The sequence below is a fragment of the Cupressus sempervirens genome, chromosome 10 (genome assembly GCF_028749045.1).
Source record: "Cupressus sempervirens isolate cs-2001-9-10 chromosome 10, ASM2874904v1, whole genome shotgun sequence".
NCBI lineage: Eukaryota > Viridiplantae > Streptophyta > Pinopsida > Cupressales > Cupressaceae > Cupressus > Cupressus sempervirens.
The window spans coordinates 471,471,183-471,488,147 of record NC_143127.1 but is presented as its reverse complement, the minus strand read 5'-3'; the positions used below and the strand labels follow the sequence as shown (position 1 = coordinate 471,488,147).

The 16,965-nt window shown below is 37.4% G+C and overlaps 1 protein-coding gene across 3 annotated transcripts in view; it reads right to left on the bottom strand.

Annotated features, from left to right (window-relative positions):
- LOC149534736 (RHOMBOID-like protein 12, mitochondrial) overlaps nucleotides 1–16,965 on the bottom strand; it is a 243,120-nt gene that overhangs the window by 188,142 nt on the left and 38,013 nt on the right. For all 3 annotated transcript variants that reach the window (XM_089803136.1, XM_089803138.1, XM_089803137.1), the window contains exon 2: nucleotides 15,383–15,497. In XM_089803136.1, coding sequence (XP_089659262.1) covers nucleotides 15,383–15,497 — 115 coding nt within the window. The remainder of the gene's footprint in view (nucleotides 1–15,382; nucleotides 15,498–16,965) is intronic.

Sequence of the window (16,965 nt, the reverse complement as noted above, 5' to 3'; positions counted from 1 at the left end):
GATGGAGGTTACCAAAATTTTGGCACCTCAAGAACCTTGTGAAGAAGACACAATGAAGGAGGTACTTGAGTTGATCATTAGTAGTTTTCAAAATTTTGGGGACACCAACAGCTATGATTTCTCAAAAAGAGTGGTAATGCTCAAGTCATTTGCAGAAATCAAATTATACAACCTTATACTTGACATGGAATTGTATGATTTAATATATACCATGTTTCAGAATCTATTAGGAACAATCAGGGGAGAACACAATGCAGACGTTGTTGCAGCCATGGAAGACATTATGGTCATGACAATAAATGAGAGTGATGCCCACTTCCAGCCACTTCTACAAATGTTGTTAGCCATTTCCAATGGAAAACAAAAGCCATCCCAAAGTGCTTATAAACTAGTCAACAAGGTGCTCAAACAATGTGAGCAAAAAATTGAGAAGTACAAACAACAGCAGGACAAAGGAGAACTAACGCAGCCCCAAATTGGTAAGGACAGAGACACATATATCAGTGGAGACTTGATTCGTGAGGTACAAGCTGAAACAACCACATCTGAAAATCAATAGGAAGCTGACTACTAACCAGTTGAGGATGACATTGTGGAAGGGGCCATTGCTACTAGTGAGAGGTATCCTAAGATCTTATTTGGTAAATTGTTGATTACTATTGACAAAATTAGTGAGAAGAAAAACTCCTTTGATGACTCTGTAGATGAACATGATGCTACTCCATTAACACCTCAAGATGAGTGCTTGTCATCAGTTGTAGAAACAATTATTTATGATGATTATATTGCTTCAACAGTTGAGGATAAATCAGAAAATGTGTCACATAACAGCCCTTACCCCTTAGATGAATTTGTAATACAGCTTTTATCATTGCGAGATTTGAAGGAAAGAATGTCGGTTACGGAAAAGAGGGTTGTACAAGTTGTAACAAGGGCATATGAGTCTCACAAATACATTGAAGATCTTGTGTAGAAAACTCAAATGGATGAGAGGCAAACAGGGAATCCGTGTGGGATCACTAGTACTCAATTGCACACAATCAAAGAAGCTTTTGAAAGGCCACAATCATATTATTTGCAGTTGTTCTGGGATAAAGATCTTGCTATAAAGTTTGCAGAAGATTAGGAAAGGGAGATAGATGAATTATGTCTCCAACTAAGTATGACACAATACTCATTGCATCAAATTGAAAATCAGACTTCTATTGTGGCCACCTATAAGGAAGATGAAATTAAATATAGAACTATGGAGATGGTACAAATTGTTGAAGGAATCAATACCATTTATGGGCATGAAAACAAAAACAATGTTTCCCCCATTTTCTGATGGGGACACAACTCAAGCACAGAGTAGACACAACAGGAAAGGGAAAATTGTATTAACTGTGTAAATATGCTATTACATTCAGTACAGGGAAAATAGACTTCAAAACATGCCCTAAGGGCTTACAACAGTAATAATCTAGAGATAATTTCTCTTTTTAGTACCTCCTCTCAAACTCCACTCCGAACTGCCTTTTACAATGCCAGAAATGTTCTTAAATAGACCCCGGAGGGTTAAGGATTAGAAATACATTCTAGAAAGTGCTAGTAGGCATCCACCAACCAAATAGAAGGCTCTAGAAATCGCATTAGAAGTTGGCACAAAATTAGAAGAATCCAGAAACGGTAACCGAACTTCCGAGAGACATAACTTTTGAACCGTAGCTCCGATTGACGAACCGTTTACATTTTCGGAAAGCTCTCGAAGGGTTCTATAGCCATATTGACCAGCTTCACTCGTCTCCCATTTTTCGGCCCTTTTTGAGGTCATTTAATGCCCCTAACTTGACTTTGAAGCATTCTTAGGAGGTCTCTAGAAATCGAAAAACTACAATAACTTTCAAACCATGGGGCCTTTTGACCTGATTCTTTTTATAGAATGCTCTAAATTACAATTACATTCATCTGGCCAATTTACACCTTCTAGTTCACCAAAATGATGGCTCAATTACATACTCCTATTTTTTCGACATTTACACGTATCCCAAGGTGTTCAAATACTCTATCCTAGAACACCGATAGTGGAACTGTGAGAGTTGGAACCTTTATTTGACCCAAATGGGTATCCAGAAATGAAAACACATGAAATAGAAACTAAGTCTAAGTACATTTTTTTGTTGACACAGGATTGCCCTTATACCTTTGGATGCTCCTACATCAGACACCCAGGTTAGATTGAAAAATGACCCTGTCACTTTATGAATGGTAGAGGAAATCCCAAATGGGAAACCTCAGCTGCTGATATCCAAGTTGAGTCCTTGATCGGCCGTCCTTTCCACTTGACCAAATACTCTTCATACTGCCTATTTCTGGTACTCCTACCCACACGACTATCCAGAATCTCCTCTATCTCCTCCTTCTTAGAAGTAGGAATTGGACATGGCTCTAACATCAGCTCCTCATCTGCACCATCATCATGATACTCTGTTAAGTCTGCAATATTGAAAATAGGAGAAATGTGAATACCATCTGGCAACTCCACCTCATATGCATTTCCTGAGTCATGTTTCTTCAGAATTTTGCAGGGGCCAAATTTCTTCATTTTCAGCTTGTTGTAAGTACCGACTGGAAATCTTTCTTTTCGTAAGTGTACCATGACTAGATCCCCTACTTGGAATTCCTTATGTCTTCTCCTTTGATCAGCCCTAGCTTTATACTCTTGATTCATCTTGGTAATGTGTGCCTGAACCTCCCCATGTAGACGCTTGATATGTTCAGCAAATTCTTCAGCTTCAGCACTTGTCCTCTCCCCTTGCTCTATCTTCCTCAATTTTGGTGCAGTCCTTGGGCTACTTCCATATACAATTTGGAATGGTGATCTACCAGTACTCCTGTTTATAGAGTTATTGTAAGCAAACTCTGCTTGTGGTAGAATCAAATCCCATCCCTTGGGCTTATCCCCAACTAAACATCTTAGCAAATTACCCAGACTTCTGTTTACCACTTCCGTTTGCCCGTCAGTCTGCGGGTGATGTGTGGAACTGAATTTCAAGTCTGTTCTCAACTTTTTCCACAATGTTCTCTAAAAATACCCCACAAATTTAGTGTCTCTGTCAGAAACTATACTCCTTGGGAGACCATGTAGTCTTACCACCTCTCTAAAAAACAAGTCTGCAATATGGACATCATCATGAGTTTTGTGGCATGGAATGAAATGTGTCATTTTGGAGAACCTATCAACCACCACAAATACTAAGTCATTACCCCTTTGTGTCCTTGGCAATCCAAGAACAAAATCCATACTTATGTCCTCCCATGGCTTTGATGGAACAAGCAATGGCTGATATAGTCCAGTATTGTGACTAAATCCCTTGGCCACTTGACAAATCTGACAACTCTGTACAAACTTCTTCACATCCTGTGAAATTTTGAAGCCAAAAATAATGTTCTCTAAGAATGGCAATGGTCTTATCTCGACCAAAATGTCCTACCATCCCTTCACTGTGTTTCTCCTTAATCAGATTTTCCCTCATGGAACTCCTTGGAATGCATAATTGACTGCCCTTGAATAACATACCATCCTGAATCAGATAGTCTAACCACTTAGTTCTGTCTACAGCAACAGGCTCTTTACAAGCTTTCCACGCTTCAGCAAAATCAAGATCCTCATGGTACAGATTCTTGAGTTCATCAAACCCAACTACTTCAACCTGCATTACTGTAAGCAACAACTGTCTCCTACTTAGTGCATCTGCAACTCTGTTAGATTTTCTACTTCTATGCTTCAACACAAATGTATAGCTCTGCAAGAACTCAACCCACTTCATATGCCTCTGATTCAATTTACCTTGGCTATTTAAGTATTGTAATGCCTGATGATCAGTATACAAAACAAATTCTTTTGGCAATAAATAATGCCTCCATTTCTTTAAAGCCTGAACTATTGCATAGAACTCTTGATCATAAACAGAATACTTCTTTTTCGCATCATTCAATTTTTCACTAAAATATGCAATAGGCTTACCTTCTTGACTCAATACAGCTCCAATAGCACTACCACTAGCATCACAATCCACCTGGAACACCTTTCTAAAATCTGGAAGTGTCAACACAGGTTGTTCTGTCACCTTCTTCTTCACAATTCAAAACTTCTCGCAGCTGCCGCAATCCATTTGAACTCTTTTCTATCCCTTCTTATTGTGTCAATCAGGGGTGCACATATGCCACTGAAATTCTTAATGAACTTTCTGTAAAAACTAACCAGACCATGAAATGATCTAACCTCAATAGCAGACCTTGGAGTAGGCCATTCCAAGATGACTTTTACCTTCTCTGGATCCATTTTGAGACCTTCAGGTGATATAACAAACCCCAAGTAGACTAACTCCCTTTTTGCAAAGATACACTTCTTCAAATTAATTAACAATTTCTCTTCCCTTAACCTTTCAAGGACACTACGAATATGCAATAAATGTTCTTCGAAAGTCTTGCTAAAAATTAAAATATCATCCAAATAGACAATAACAAATTTTCCCAAGAACTTCTTAAGTACCTCATTCATAAGCCGCATGAAGGTGCTTGGGGCGTTCGTCAATCCAAAGGGCATGACTAACCACTCATAAAGACCCTCCTTGGTCTTGAAGGCTGTTTTTCACTCATCTCCTTCTCAAATCCGTATCTGATGATAGCCACTCTTGAGATCTATCTTTGTGAAGTACTGGGCTCCACTCAAGCAATACATAAGATCATCCATTCTTGGCAAAGGAAACCGATAGTTGATGGTTATCCTATTTATAGCTCGAGAGTCTGTACACATCCTCCACTCTCCATCCTTCTTTGGTGCCAGTACTGCAAGTACTGCACATGGACTCAGGCTCTCTCGAATCAAGCCCTTCCTCAATAGCTCCTGAACCTGTCTATTTAGCTCCTCAGTTTCAGTAGGAGTCATCCTGTGAGCAGCCTTGTTAGGCAAACTAGCTCCTGGAATTAAATCTATCTGATGACTGATTTTCCTTAACGGTGGCAATCCTTCTGGAACATTATCAAAGATGACATCTCCAAACTCACCTAGTAAATCTGAAACTTCAAGTGGTATTTCACTACTACCTTCTTTATCTTTCCTAGGAATCAAAGCATAGCACATACGCTGATGTTTCATGCCATCTAAAAACTTCCTTCCATCAACAAGACAAATCTTAGCACTGCAACATACCTTTTCGCCTTCCTTTTTCATGGGCTTTAGTTTGTGGCGAACTCCATCCTTTGTTAGAGAGTATGTGTTTGCATGACCATCATGTACTGCATGCCTATCAAACTGCCACGGTCTAACCAACAAGAGATAGCAAACATCCATTGGAATAATATCACAGAGAACTTCATCATGGTAACTCCCAATTTTGAACTTCACTAAACATTGTTCACTTACCAGGACCTTATGATCATCTTTCACCCAAGCAATCCGATAGGGCTGGGGGTGTTTCTCCCTCTTGAGCTTCAGCTTAGAGACCATCTCTTCTGACACCAAGTTGTCAGTGCTACCGCCATCAATGATCACATCGCAACATTTATCCTCACACTTGCACCTGGTACGGAATAAACTCCTCCTTTGTCCTGGTTCAATCTCACCACTTAGCAGGACCCTTTCATTTACTAAAGTCTCTCCTCTTTCTGCATCTTCTAAATGTGATGATTGTGCATCCTCATCCACATGAGCAACCCTAGCTTGACCCTTAGCTCTCCTATCTGTCCTTCCTTGTCGTTGAGGGCATTCAAAGGCACGATGACCTTCTTCATTGCAATGGAAACAGGTACCACGGAAGCCTCCTCTTCCTTGTCCACGTCTTCTACCTCTTCCTCTCTAATTTCAAAGTCTTGATCACGGGAGCGGTTGAAACCCTCGTTCCTCTGGTTCCTACTAGTACCCACATCTTCATTTTTCTTTTGGGTTTCATTTCGGCCTCCAGATGACCTACCACTACCCCTTCCTCCTTGACCACGCCCTCTTTGTCTCCTTTCAAACCTCTTATTTAGCTTCTCTTCATCTCGTAGGGCAAACTGGTATGCCTCTTCAACGCTGGTCATTCTTACCAAACTTAATTCCTCCTGGATGCTAGGTTGCAACCCACTGATATAACGAGCAACCTTCTCCTTATTTACTTCTACATGCCCTGCTCTAATAAGAAGTCAGTAGAACTCCTCTATATATTCTTGGACTGATTTTCCTGCTTGCTTTAACCCATGCATCTTCTTAAACAAATCAAGCTCATAATCAACAGGAATGAATTGCTTCTTCAATTTGTCCACCATACGATCCCACCTTGTGATCTTCTCCTTTCCCCTTCTATTTCTTTCCAATTGAAACTCTTGCCACCAAATTTTGGCATGGCCTTTCAGTTTGGCCTTTGCAAACTTAACCCTATCTGAATCCTTGATATCCTCATACTCTAAGTACTCTTCCAGTTCATTGATCCAGTCGATCAACTCATCTGGTTTCAGATTTCCTGAAAATACACCCACATCAATTGTAGGTCTTTTCCCAAACTTAGTAGTGGCCCTAAAAAGCCTTTCCTCTGCCTGATTCAGAACCTCCCCATCAAATTCCCCTTCTGGTCCAATTTCTTCTTCTTCATTGTCATCCTCACTTTTGTCGCCTGCGGCAACATTTGTTCCTCTACGGAGCTCCTCCTGCAATGCTTGTACCTGCCTTTGGAGGGCTCTAACCTCCTCGGGATTAATAGCTCCAGCCCTTCTACCACGCTCTCTTCGTGGAGGCATCTTCTTAACTCAAACCCACAACCACACAGCCCTGGTGCAAACTGCCTCACAATCGGCGCTCTGTCTACACACTCAGGAAAACCAGCTCTGATACCACTTGATGGGGACACAACCCAAGCATAGAGTGAACACAACAGGAAAGGGAAAATTGTATTAACTGTGTAAATATGCTATTACATTCAGTACAAAGAAAATAGACTTCAAAACATGCTCTAAGGGCTTACAACAATAATAATCTGGAGATAATTTCTCCTTTTAGTACCTTCTCTCAAACTCCACTCCGAACTGCCTTTTACAATGCCAAAAATGTTCTTAAATAGACCCCGGAGAGTTAAGGATTAGGAATACATTCTAGAAAGTGCTAGTAGGCATGCACCGACCAAATAGAAAGCTCTAAAAGTCGCATAGAAGTTGGTGCAAAATTAGAAGAGCTTCGCTCGTCCCCCATTTTTCGGCCCTTTTCGAGGTCATTTAATGCCCCTAACCTGACTTTGAAGAATTCTTAGGAGGTCTCTAGAAACCGAGAAACTGCAATAACTTTCAAATAGTGGGGCCTTTTGACCTGATTCTTTTTCTGGAATGCTCTAAATTACAGTTACATTCATCTGGCCAATTTACACCTTCTAGTTCACTAAAATGATGGCTCAATTACATACTCCTATTTTTTCTACATTTACACGTATCCCAAGGTGTTCAAATACTCTATCCTAGAACACTGATAGTGGAACTGTGAGAGTTGGGGCCTTTATTTGACCCAAATGGGTATCCAGAAATGAAAACACATGAAATAGAATCTAAGTCTAAGTACATTTTTTGGTTGACACAGGATTGCCCTTATACCTCTGGATGCTCCTGCATCATTTTCCATCATGATGAGGCACTTTTTGCTAATTAAGACCATATCGACCAGCAAGAAGTCTAACACGTAAGTTCTGATTTTTACTAAAGTGACAACATCATTTCACCATATCATGAGGTGGAAGATGAGCGAAGTGATTACTCTTCAAAGACTGTGTGATGATGATTATTTTGTTGATAGAAGCAATAATTTTAGTAGTGATACTTATGGTGGATTAGTTCAGAGTTGTTCTTAGTGTGCCATGAGGGTTTTTGAAGCTTACCTAGAGGTTTATCACCAAGTTCTTATAATATGGCAACTACCTAATTATTGATTGGTGATTTTATTTTTCTTCATACTCTAGTTATCAATGGCTGCCCTGTTTGGACTATTAGTATATTTTCAGTTTCGGCTTGGCCTACAAGAGTTAGTGAGTTGCATGCCCATGAATGGGAACCAAACATGTTGCAATATATTCCATATGAGTTATTTACCTTTCCAACTCAGAGACATATTGGTGACACTATCGACATTCTTGATGTTGACCCGAGCTTTGACAATGACAACTTGAGTCGTTATGAGTTGGTTTCCTTGCATATAGGCAGTGTGTTGGGTATCTATTTATTCAGTTGGTCGATTCAAGAGGTTGCAAATTCATTGATCATCTATTTCTACACCCAGATCGTGCTGATAGGTTGATGGGATCTAAGGATTATACTGATAGTTGGGTTCCATTCTCACTTTGATACCACGGCATGGCAGAGTTACTAGTATGGGCCACAATAATGCTAGCAGATGCATATGGGACCCTAATATCGTCTTATGGACTCATGATTGCTTGAGAGCGAGCAATCTTGAGGAGGGAGGACTTGTAATGTCCCATTTTTTGGACATTAGGGATTCTAAAGTCAAAATCATAAAATATTAAATTTGATTTATGAGAGTTTAAAGCAAATTAATAAATGGGTCAATTTAATATAATAAAGCTAGGTTAAAGGTGACAAAGACGAAAAAAAGACAAAAGGATAGGACAGGAAACTAAAGAGCACCGTTTTGAGCATAAAAGAAGGATGAGGAGTTCATTTTTCAGAATGATTGGACTTGAGATTGATTTTCATGTTTCTCTTTGCAAAACTTTGGGAAGCTGCGTGCTTTCTTGTTGAAGCCTAAAGACGAAAACCTTCAGGATTTTTCTAAGTAGATTGGACGTAGCCTCGATTCATCTTTTGTGGTTGATTCACATCTAAGACTACACGTGCATATTATTGTTTCTTTCCAATCTGGCTGTATTTTTTAATTTAAGATTGGACTACATGTTTGTTATTGTATTGCTGATGTTTAATGCAATAACATATTTAAGCAGAATGTATATGGATTTGTTGGTTATAACTTGGTATTGCTGAAAAACATAATACAACAAAAGTTTCAAAAGTTTTCTACATGAGCATTTGTTATAAAATTTGAATGTTTATTGCATGCACTATCTATTTGAATTCTGAAAATTTAATGTGAGGTAAGGTATTGGGATGATATCCTATTGGGATATTACACTTGTGCCATTAAACTCATTTCACTAACTCGTCTAGAAATTAGGATGACCACTACATATGCCATGTGTTGAGGTATCCTACCAAAAGTAGTAACTAAGCAAATATGACTTATTATAAATAGTAAGTCCCCCAATCTGAGCCAAACAACCAATATAAAGGCTTGGATCTAAATCCAACTAAGCTTATTTGTGAAGTGATGTCCCATAACATACAACAAAGGAGCCTCAAATCAAGTATATTAGCCCACAAGGGTTGAATTGATGGGCTTACCTATCAGCAATTGATACCAATTAGAAGGGGCACATTACACCTACCAAAAATAGGCTTACTAGAAATGGTAAGTTTGTTCAGATGTAAAATCAATCAAGGCAATCACAAAAATACTAAAAAATAGACATCCCTAAAAATATAGCAGAACCTATAAATAGGAAAGCCTAAAAAATAGGAATTTGCCAAGCAACGAGTTTGGTTGGTTCGCTTTGGAAGAAATTTCAACTCAACACTTCCTCCAAATATATATTTTTTAATCAACAAAGCCTCAAAACGTAACCCTAAAAGCGCAAAAAATAACTCTCTAATCTAGACTTTGTCAAATTCATCAATTCTCTCTTGGAAAATGGGGAACCTCAGGTGCCTGAAGTCAAAACTACCAAGAAGGAAAGCCAAAAAAACCAAGCCCGCAACAAATAGAGAGGGTCCCCATTGGCAATGGATATGTGAAAAGGTCACAACAAATTTCGCATTGAAGAAAAACTTGTAATGCAGCCTCTAAAACTCGAAATTGAAGGAAAAGTTAATTTTTAGACAATGGAACTCCACTAAACCAGAGATGAAAAACTTGGGTTTTGTAACAAATGCCAAGGTGATCAAAATATACCACAAAAAAATGTGATAAGAGCCTTAAGAAGTCATAGTTTTGGTAGGTTATCCCTAATTTTTAAACATCAGAAAAAAGGGACAACATTCTGCTCATAAGGTCTGACACGATCAGCTCATAAACACTGAAATAGTCTACTCATAGTCTTCAAACATTTCTACTCACGTAAGCTCCTTCTATCTAGTCTAAGGTCTGCTAAAATTTTCCTTGAAGAATGTATTCAATGGAATGATTAGTGATAAGAACTTCCAAATAATTCCTTATGTATAGCTTTCAATGCACCTTTTCACTTGAGGAATACACCTCATCATGGAAGTTGGTTGAGGATGTAATATCCCTAATGGATATTTTTACAATCTTACCTCAAAACAAACTTCAAAATATAACAGATAATTGCATGCAATAGAATACCAGCAAATGCTCATTAAAAATACTCAGTCCTATTGGGTGGATATTTTGCAACTGACAGTTTTGTGAAAATCCAATCACAAAATAGGTAGACCAGTCATAGTGTGTGAGACAAAGTCTTTCCTATATTAAAGGTAAGGCTCCCCCTTCTCACCATTCCTTAGATCAACGCAAGGTAAGAAAAAAGTTGAGAGATTTGTAAGGGATGTTACCAATATCCTTTCCTCTTAACTTTCAAGAAAGAATCCACTTACTCGCGGAATGAGTAATGGGCAAGATGAAATCTCTAACTGCACTTTTATCTAGTAGCTAGAAACGGTGATACCGATAAACCAACACTAACTCAAAGGCTAGCCAAAAGTGTACTAGTTTGGCTCTAAGTCTTGTTTTAACTTATTCTATAAGAATATCCTCTACCATTGGGGCACAAAAACTTCTAGAAGTAGGGAATTCAAACTATTTTTTGTGAATTTGAGATGGTAATACAAGCTACAGTCAAAGCTCCTAGTCTATGTATTGCCACAACCACTCCCAGTCAAAGCATCGGCTCCAATTGCTTCTTAAATCACTATGCTCTGTTATTGAATACACAATAATAACATGAATCAAAGACAATAAGCACAAATCACAGTCAAAGCTTCTAATTTGCTCTATTACAATTGCTTCCAATCAAAGCTTCGTATCCAATTACTTCTTTTATTGACTTTTCTCCCAAATTCGTACTACGCAATCAAAGTTATGCTTTTACAAGTCTAGCAGAGCTTTCTTGCATACAATAAAAGATGATTTTTACAATGATGAGGCACTCCTTTATATAGGCAAAGGAATTGAGAAAAAGATGGAGTAAGAAGTGAGAGCAACTCAACCAACTTTGACCCTGTCTAACTAATGAGAAATTATTAGATTACATGTCATTACACATGTAAATTGTATTACATGTTACTACACATTTTCATGTAATACATCCTCTTCAATTACAAACATGAAAGAAGAAGAAGAAGAAAGAATTGAGGCTATTGATTCTAAATGAATCAATCCTTTGGATTGTTGGCAAAGGCCTTGTATTTGATGATGATCACGGGATCGGGGATTCCTCTAATCTACGCCACTGCATTCACCATGATGAGTTTCCAATTGTGATTTGAAAACTCGACATGATCAAGCTTTTCCTCATTCCAAGTTGTTAGATATGAATTACCCTCCTTAGTATTCAGGCTGACCAACATATGCTCGATAATTATCTTTCAACAAGTCTTTTTGCAAGCTAAACATTTCACCTTCAAACTTCTAAATGCAAAGTGTCTTCACCTTGGTATTGCTTCTAATACCCGCCTTTCTTTTGACCATGTATGATAACTAACAAGGTCTCCCTCTATAACACAAACTAACACACCATATGATTATGACAGCTCACATAAGGTTTCCGATCAAACACAAAGCATCACTTGTAGTTGTTCTCAACAGGTTGTCTATGTATACTAGTAAGCCTTTCTCCTGAATGAGGGTGTATTTCCTCTACTAATGTCGTAACTTCTTTGCAGACAATGCAAATCAAGATTCACGTGGATTCGAATGTCTCCAAAAATAACATTTATCTCTAAACTATTATTTGTGCTCATCATATTATTATGTGCCCACAAAAAAAATCATTATTTGTTTGGAGGTTAAAATGTTGCTCGATGAAAAATTGGACCTACTTTGAAAAATGTTTGGGCAAACATTAGTCGCAATTATATGGAACCTTGCTTTTGTGGCAAGCTTGACTCGGTCAGAGTATCGTGTCGATTCCGCTCACTGTAAGTCTGCCTTCTTGTCGAACACAATCAAGGCCTCATCTCTAAAAACTAAACTTCCTTTTGGTAGTGCATCACTTTAAATCTCTTTCTATTTGGAAAAGAAAATGCCTCCCTTCTGACACAACTTCCACACTATTCTTGGCGGCTCTGTAATATTCTTCTTCTTTTTTGGAACTCCTACACAACTAATGATGTCGATGGAACAATAATCTGCCAAACTTTGGTAACTGAAGATATATAATGGGATAACGTTGCAAGGTGTAACTCCTGTAGTTTAGAATTGTGTATCAGTTTTACTTCTATTTTCCCCAATCTCTATACCATTCCAAATGCATAGTAAATGTTTCAAACTGTAGATGGCCACTATTATAACTTGTAACGAGAGTATCTGTAGTGTCAACTCCTCTAAGTGATGTAAATCTGTAGGTGCCTAATACTTTAGACGAATTCTACAATTTGCCTCCCATAAATGCTTGCATACAAACTTCAAGTAACTATCCAGCAAGGTCACAAGCTCCTTGTGACAATCAAGATTGAAGCTTGATAACGTTGTAATCCTTAGCAACTCTACAGTAGTAACTGCTGATTCTAATGGTTCTATGTTTATTTCTAGAACATCCTCCAATATTCATAGTCAAACTTGAATTTATGGGCTCCATGTTTGTGAGTAGCGAGTGAGAATTGTCATCCCACTAGGATTCTATTATTCAACACTTCAAATGTTTCCATAATCCGGTCCCATCTTCTACAGGATAATTAATCGCCCATCACAAATTGGAGTCCAAAAATATTTTGATTTCTCTATAAAGCTAATTAACCAGAAATACTACCAAAAATCAATTATTAGCTTCAATTTTAATTCCATTTACCGAATAAGAGTGTTGGGCTCAAACTAATAATGTTTTGCAACATACTACCTTTTCACCTTAGAATTTTAACTCGAGGTAAAAGTAATTTTCAAGCTGGTAGTTTGCTTAAAATGTATTTTCAGAACCCGGCAACATTAAAAGCTGCTCTCTTCGTATAATAAATACCAAACCTCTGACGGTAATACCAATCGCTGAAAACTTATGGGGAATTTTACTCAATAAAATCAATCTGTCACATTATTGGTCAAAGAGATGAAACACTATCCTAAAGCACATAGGTATACATATGCAGAGATATATAAACTCTAGAAATGCAAATAATAATAATCCCAAATAGTTCTCTACAAAGTTGAAGTCCTTATGTAAATTTTCTCTGAACGACTCCATAGGATGGCAAGATACACCGCGCTGATACCACTGTAATATCCCTAATGAAAATTTTTGCATTCTTACCTCAAAACAAACTTCAAAATATAACAGATAATTGAATGCAATAAAATACCAGCAACAACCAGCAAATGCTCATTAAAAATAGTCAATCCAAAATAACATTCAGATTTGCTATTGTATTATAATAACCAGCAATACAATAACATAACCAGATATCCGAATCCAATCTTAAAAACAGTTATACAGTTAGATTGGAAAGCTCAAAAAGAACTTGTAAGAACAATGGTGAATTCTGTCTCGAATCCACTCCAAGCTGAATTGGGTTGGCATCCAATCAACTGAGAAGGGCCTAAAGGTTTCCATCCTCAAGTTTTGGAAACTAAAAGCCAAAGCTTCTTGTTCTACGTGAGAAAATCTACAAACAACTCCAAGTCTAAGCATGTCCAAAATGAATGAAGCTTCCCTCTTTGATGCTCAAAACAGTGACCCTTTTGTTTCCTCCTCTTGTCTTTTCATTTTTTTCCTTCTTTGTCGCCTTTAACTCCCTTAATAATATTAATTTGACCCATTTTATAATTTTTCATTACTCCCTTAAGCCAGAACCAATATTTTATGAACTTGACTTAAGAATTTTTAATGTCCCAAAAAGGGGGCATTACAAAGGAGGAAAAGAGAAATTTTATTTTATTTAATTTTCCTTCACCAAGGTGGGGTACTCGTCCCCTGAGGTTGACTTCACAAATAAAGGCTGTTTATATGATTTTTGTTTGACCATTTCTAAGGAGGGCGCTAGCCTCAAGGAGGTCGCCCATAACAAGTAGCATTTAATTTAAAAGCAGCCCAACTAAGGGCACAATTCTTCAAGGGGCCATCCCTCAATAACATAAATTTTTTAAAACATTTATTATTTCCCAAGAATAGCTTGGTCCAAGAGGGAAGTTGGGCACCACAATAAAAGAATAATTTGTAATTTTGAACTCCTTGCTTGCCAATGACATAAAAAATAACAATTTCCAACATCACAAGTGCTCGCAAAGTTATGCACGACTGGTTCTAGAGACAGCATTAACAATTCCTGAATTTTGTGGAGGCAGGTACATGGCGATTAAATAATTTAAACAATAAAATGTAAAGACAATGTCCTAAATTTGCAATGACAGTCCTCCAATTTTTAGCTTTTAAGGACTTCTAGAGATCATTTTCTTGAACATTTTTATGTTCATGAAAAATTAAATCAGACTGACCACATGCCCTCTTATGCCCCCAAGACCTTCAGACCATCTCTTGTATCCTGGGGCATGTCCCATGGAATGCTGATATTTTGTTTTTTATATGAGATGAAATATATTATTACCATGCACTAGATACTACTTGTTTCAACCAAACAATAGTATTGCTACAATTAGTGTAAAGTTCAGTTTGCAAAAAACAGTAAACCTAATCTTTTTTACCAATAATTTGGTAAGCAATAAGGTTAAATGGCAATCTGACATCATGCAATATGGTGAACTAGAGGGATTTGCATTTCCAAATGGCTTAATCAATTGATTATGAAATTGATATAAACCATAAACCATTCAACAAGAAAGATGATTTAAAAAACGGAACATTGATAACCAACAAGTTTCCAAAATCATCTTTAAGTTTGTGCGCAGCAATGCAGACAAACTATACTCTGTTTGAAACCCCTCTTGAGGTTCTCCTTGTTCTCAGATCCAACAAAACCCATCCAATCTGTTATTATCCATAAGGTCAAAAAAAAAAGCATACAAAGCTCCAATTTATAAGCTTATTTAACTATACATTAAACCTTGTCAACAAATCAATAAATAAAAAGCACCCTGCAAGTTAAAAGAACATAAGAATAAAAGCATCCTTGGTCATAGATTAAGATCAACCTGAAAATTCTTGTACATGAATCTTTGATCGGCATGTCTCCATAAGAGATGAACTGCGATATTTCCAGCTATAATACCATAAACAATACCCTCCTCTGATGAAAAACTGGAACCCCTGTATGTTCAAATGGAAGTATTAAAATTGTTATAAAAAGATCAATTCAGCTATTATAATCAGACTCACCAATATCTTGTTTTTTATCTCAAATGGAAATCCATTCAAATAAATAAATAAAATATATTTATAACTCCCCAGATCTGCAAAGTTCAAAAATCCTAAATAGCAAATACAAGAGATATGGTATAATTTATTAATGATGAACATAATATTTAACACAAAAAAGAAATGCAAAATAGTAAATTTTCAAAACAAAATATTAGAAAGAAAATCTAATTTATATCCTTTTCATTCTTCGCCAAGTTTGTAATCATGATAATGTTGTCACTCAGTTCTAAACATCCTGACTGATACACGTAAGAACTTATTGTACTTAACAGTAGTTGTTCACAATCTCAGACGTTTGTTATTGCCTTATCTTTTAGTAAAACTAATGAGAGAATCTCAACACTTGAGGAAAATCCCAAAATAATGGTTATAAGCGATCATTATGTCTTATACTTTGGTGCGAAAGGCTTCAACGGAATGGTTGATGGAACAAAGAACAGCTGAGCATGAATTGGATAAATCAAAGTGACCCAAAATGGGTAGGCAGCAAGATATCATAATAAACAAAGAAGCAAGTCTCTCTAAAGATGGGATGCAAACTAGAGAAATCAAAATGTAACGGCCCGCTTGGGAACCCAAAAGAAATAAACCTAATATGTTACAAAGTTTACAAAAATAAATTATTTTTATTTTTTAAGTTTAAACAACATCAAAATAACAATAATGCGGAAGCAATATATACATGCACACCTAGAGCATGTAATCAATTAAAAATACAGTTTCAATTTATCAAGGGTTCCTTCAAGTTGAGTCACATTTAATAAAGTTTTATTAATAAGTTTAAGTCTCAATTACAATGTCCACAATCATAAAATGAATAAACACATACATAGTCATATAAGCAAATGCATAAGTACAACTAATAATATGAAAGCACATCTAATGATTAACATCCACTGCATATGTCACAGGGTATGTGAAAATAGATACAAGTACATCAATATACTGCAGTGTTCCCGAACGGTTTCAGTAATGTTCCCGAAAGTTTTGGAAATTTCCCGAACGGTTTCGGAGATGCTCCCGTGCTATGCGATCACAACCCTTGTTGTGCGGCCACTTTCTCGAATGGTTTTTGGAGATGCTCCCATGCTGCGCGACCACTTTCCCAAACGGTTTCGGAGATGCTCCCGTGCTACACAGTCACAGCCTGTGTTGCACGGCCTCAGTTGCCTGTGTTGCGCGACTACTACCCGTGCTGAGCGGCCATTGCTCGTGCTACACGGCCACTTTCCCAAACGGTTTCGGAGATGCTCCCATGCTGTACAGCCCCAATTGCTCATGTTGGGCAGCCACTTTTCCAAATGGTTTCGGAGATGCTCCCGATGGTTTCTGCTCTGATACCACCATTATATTCCCA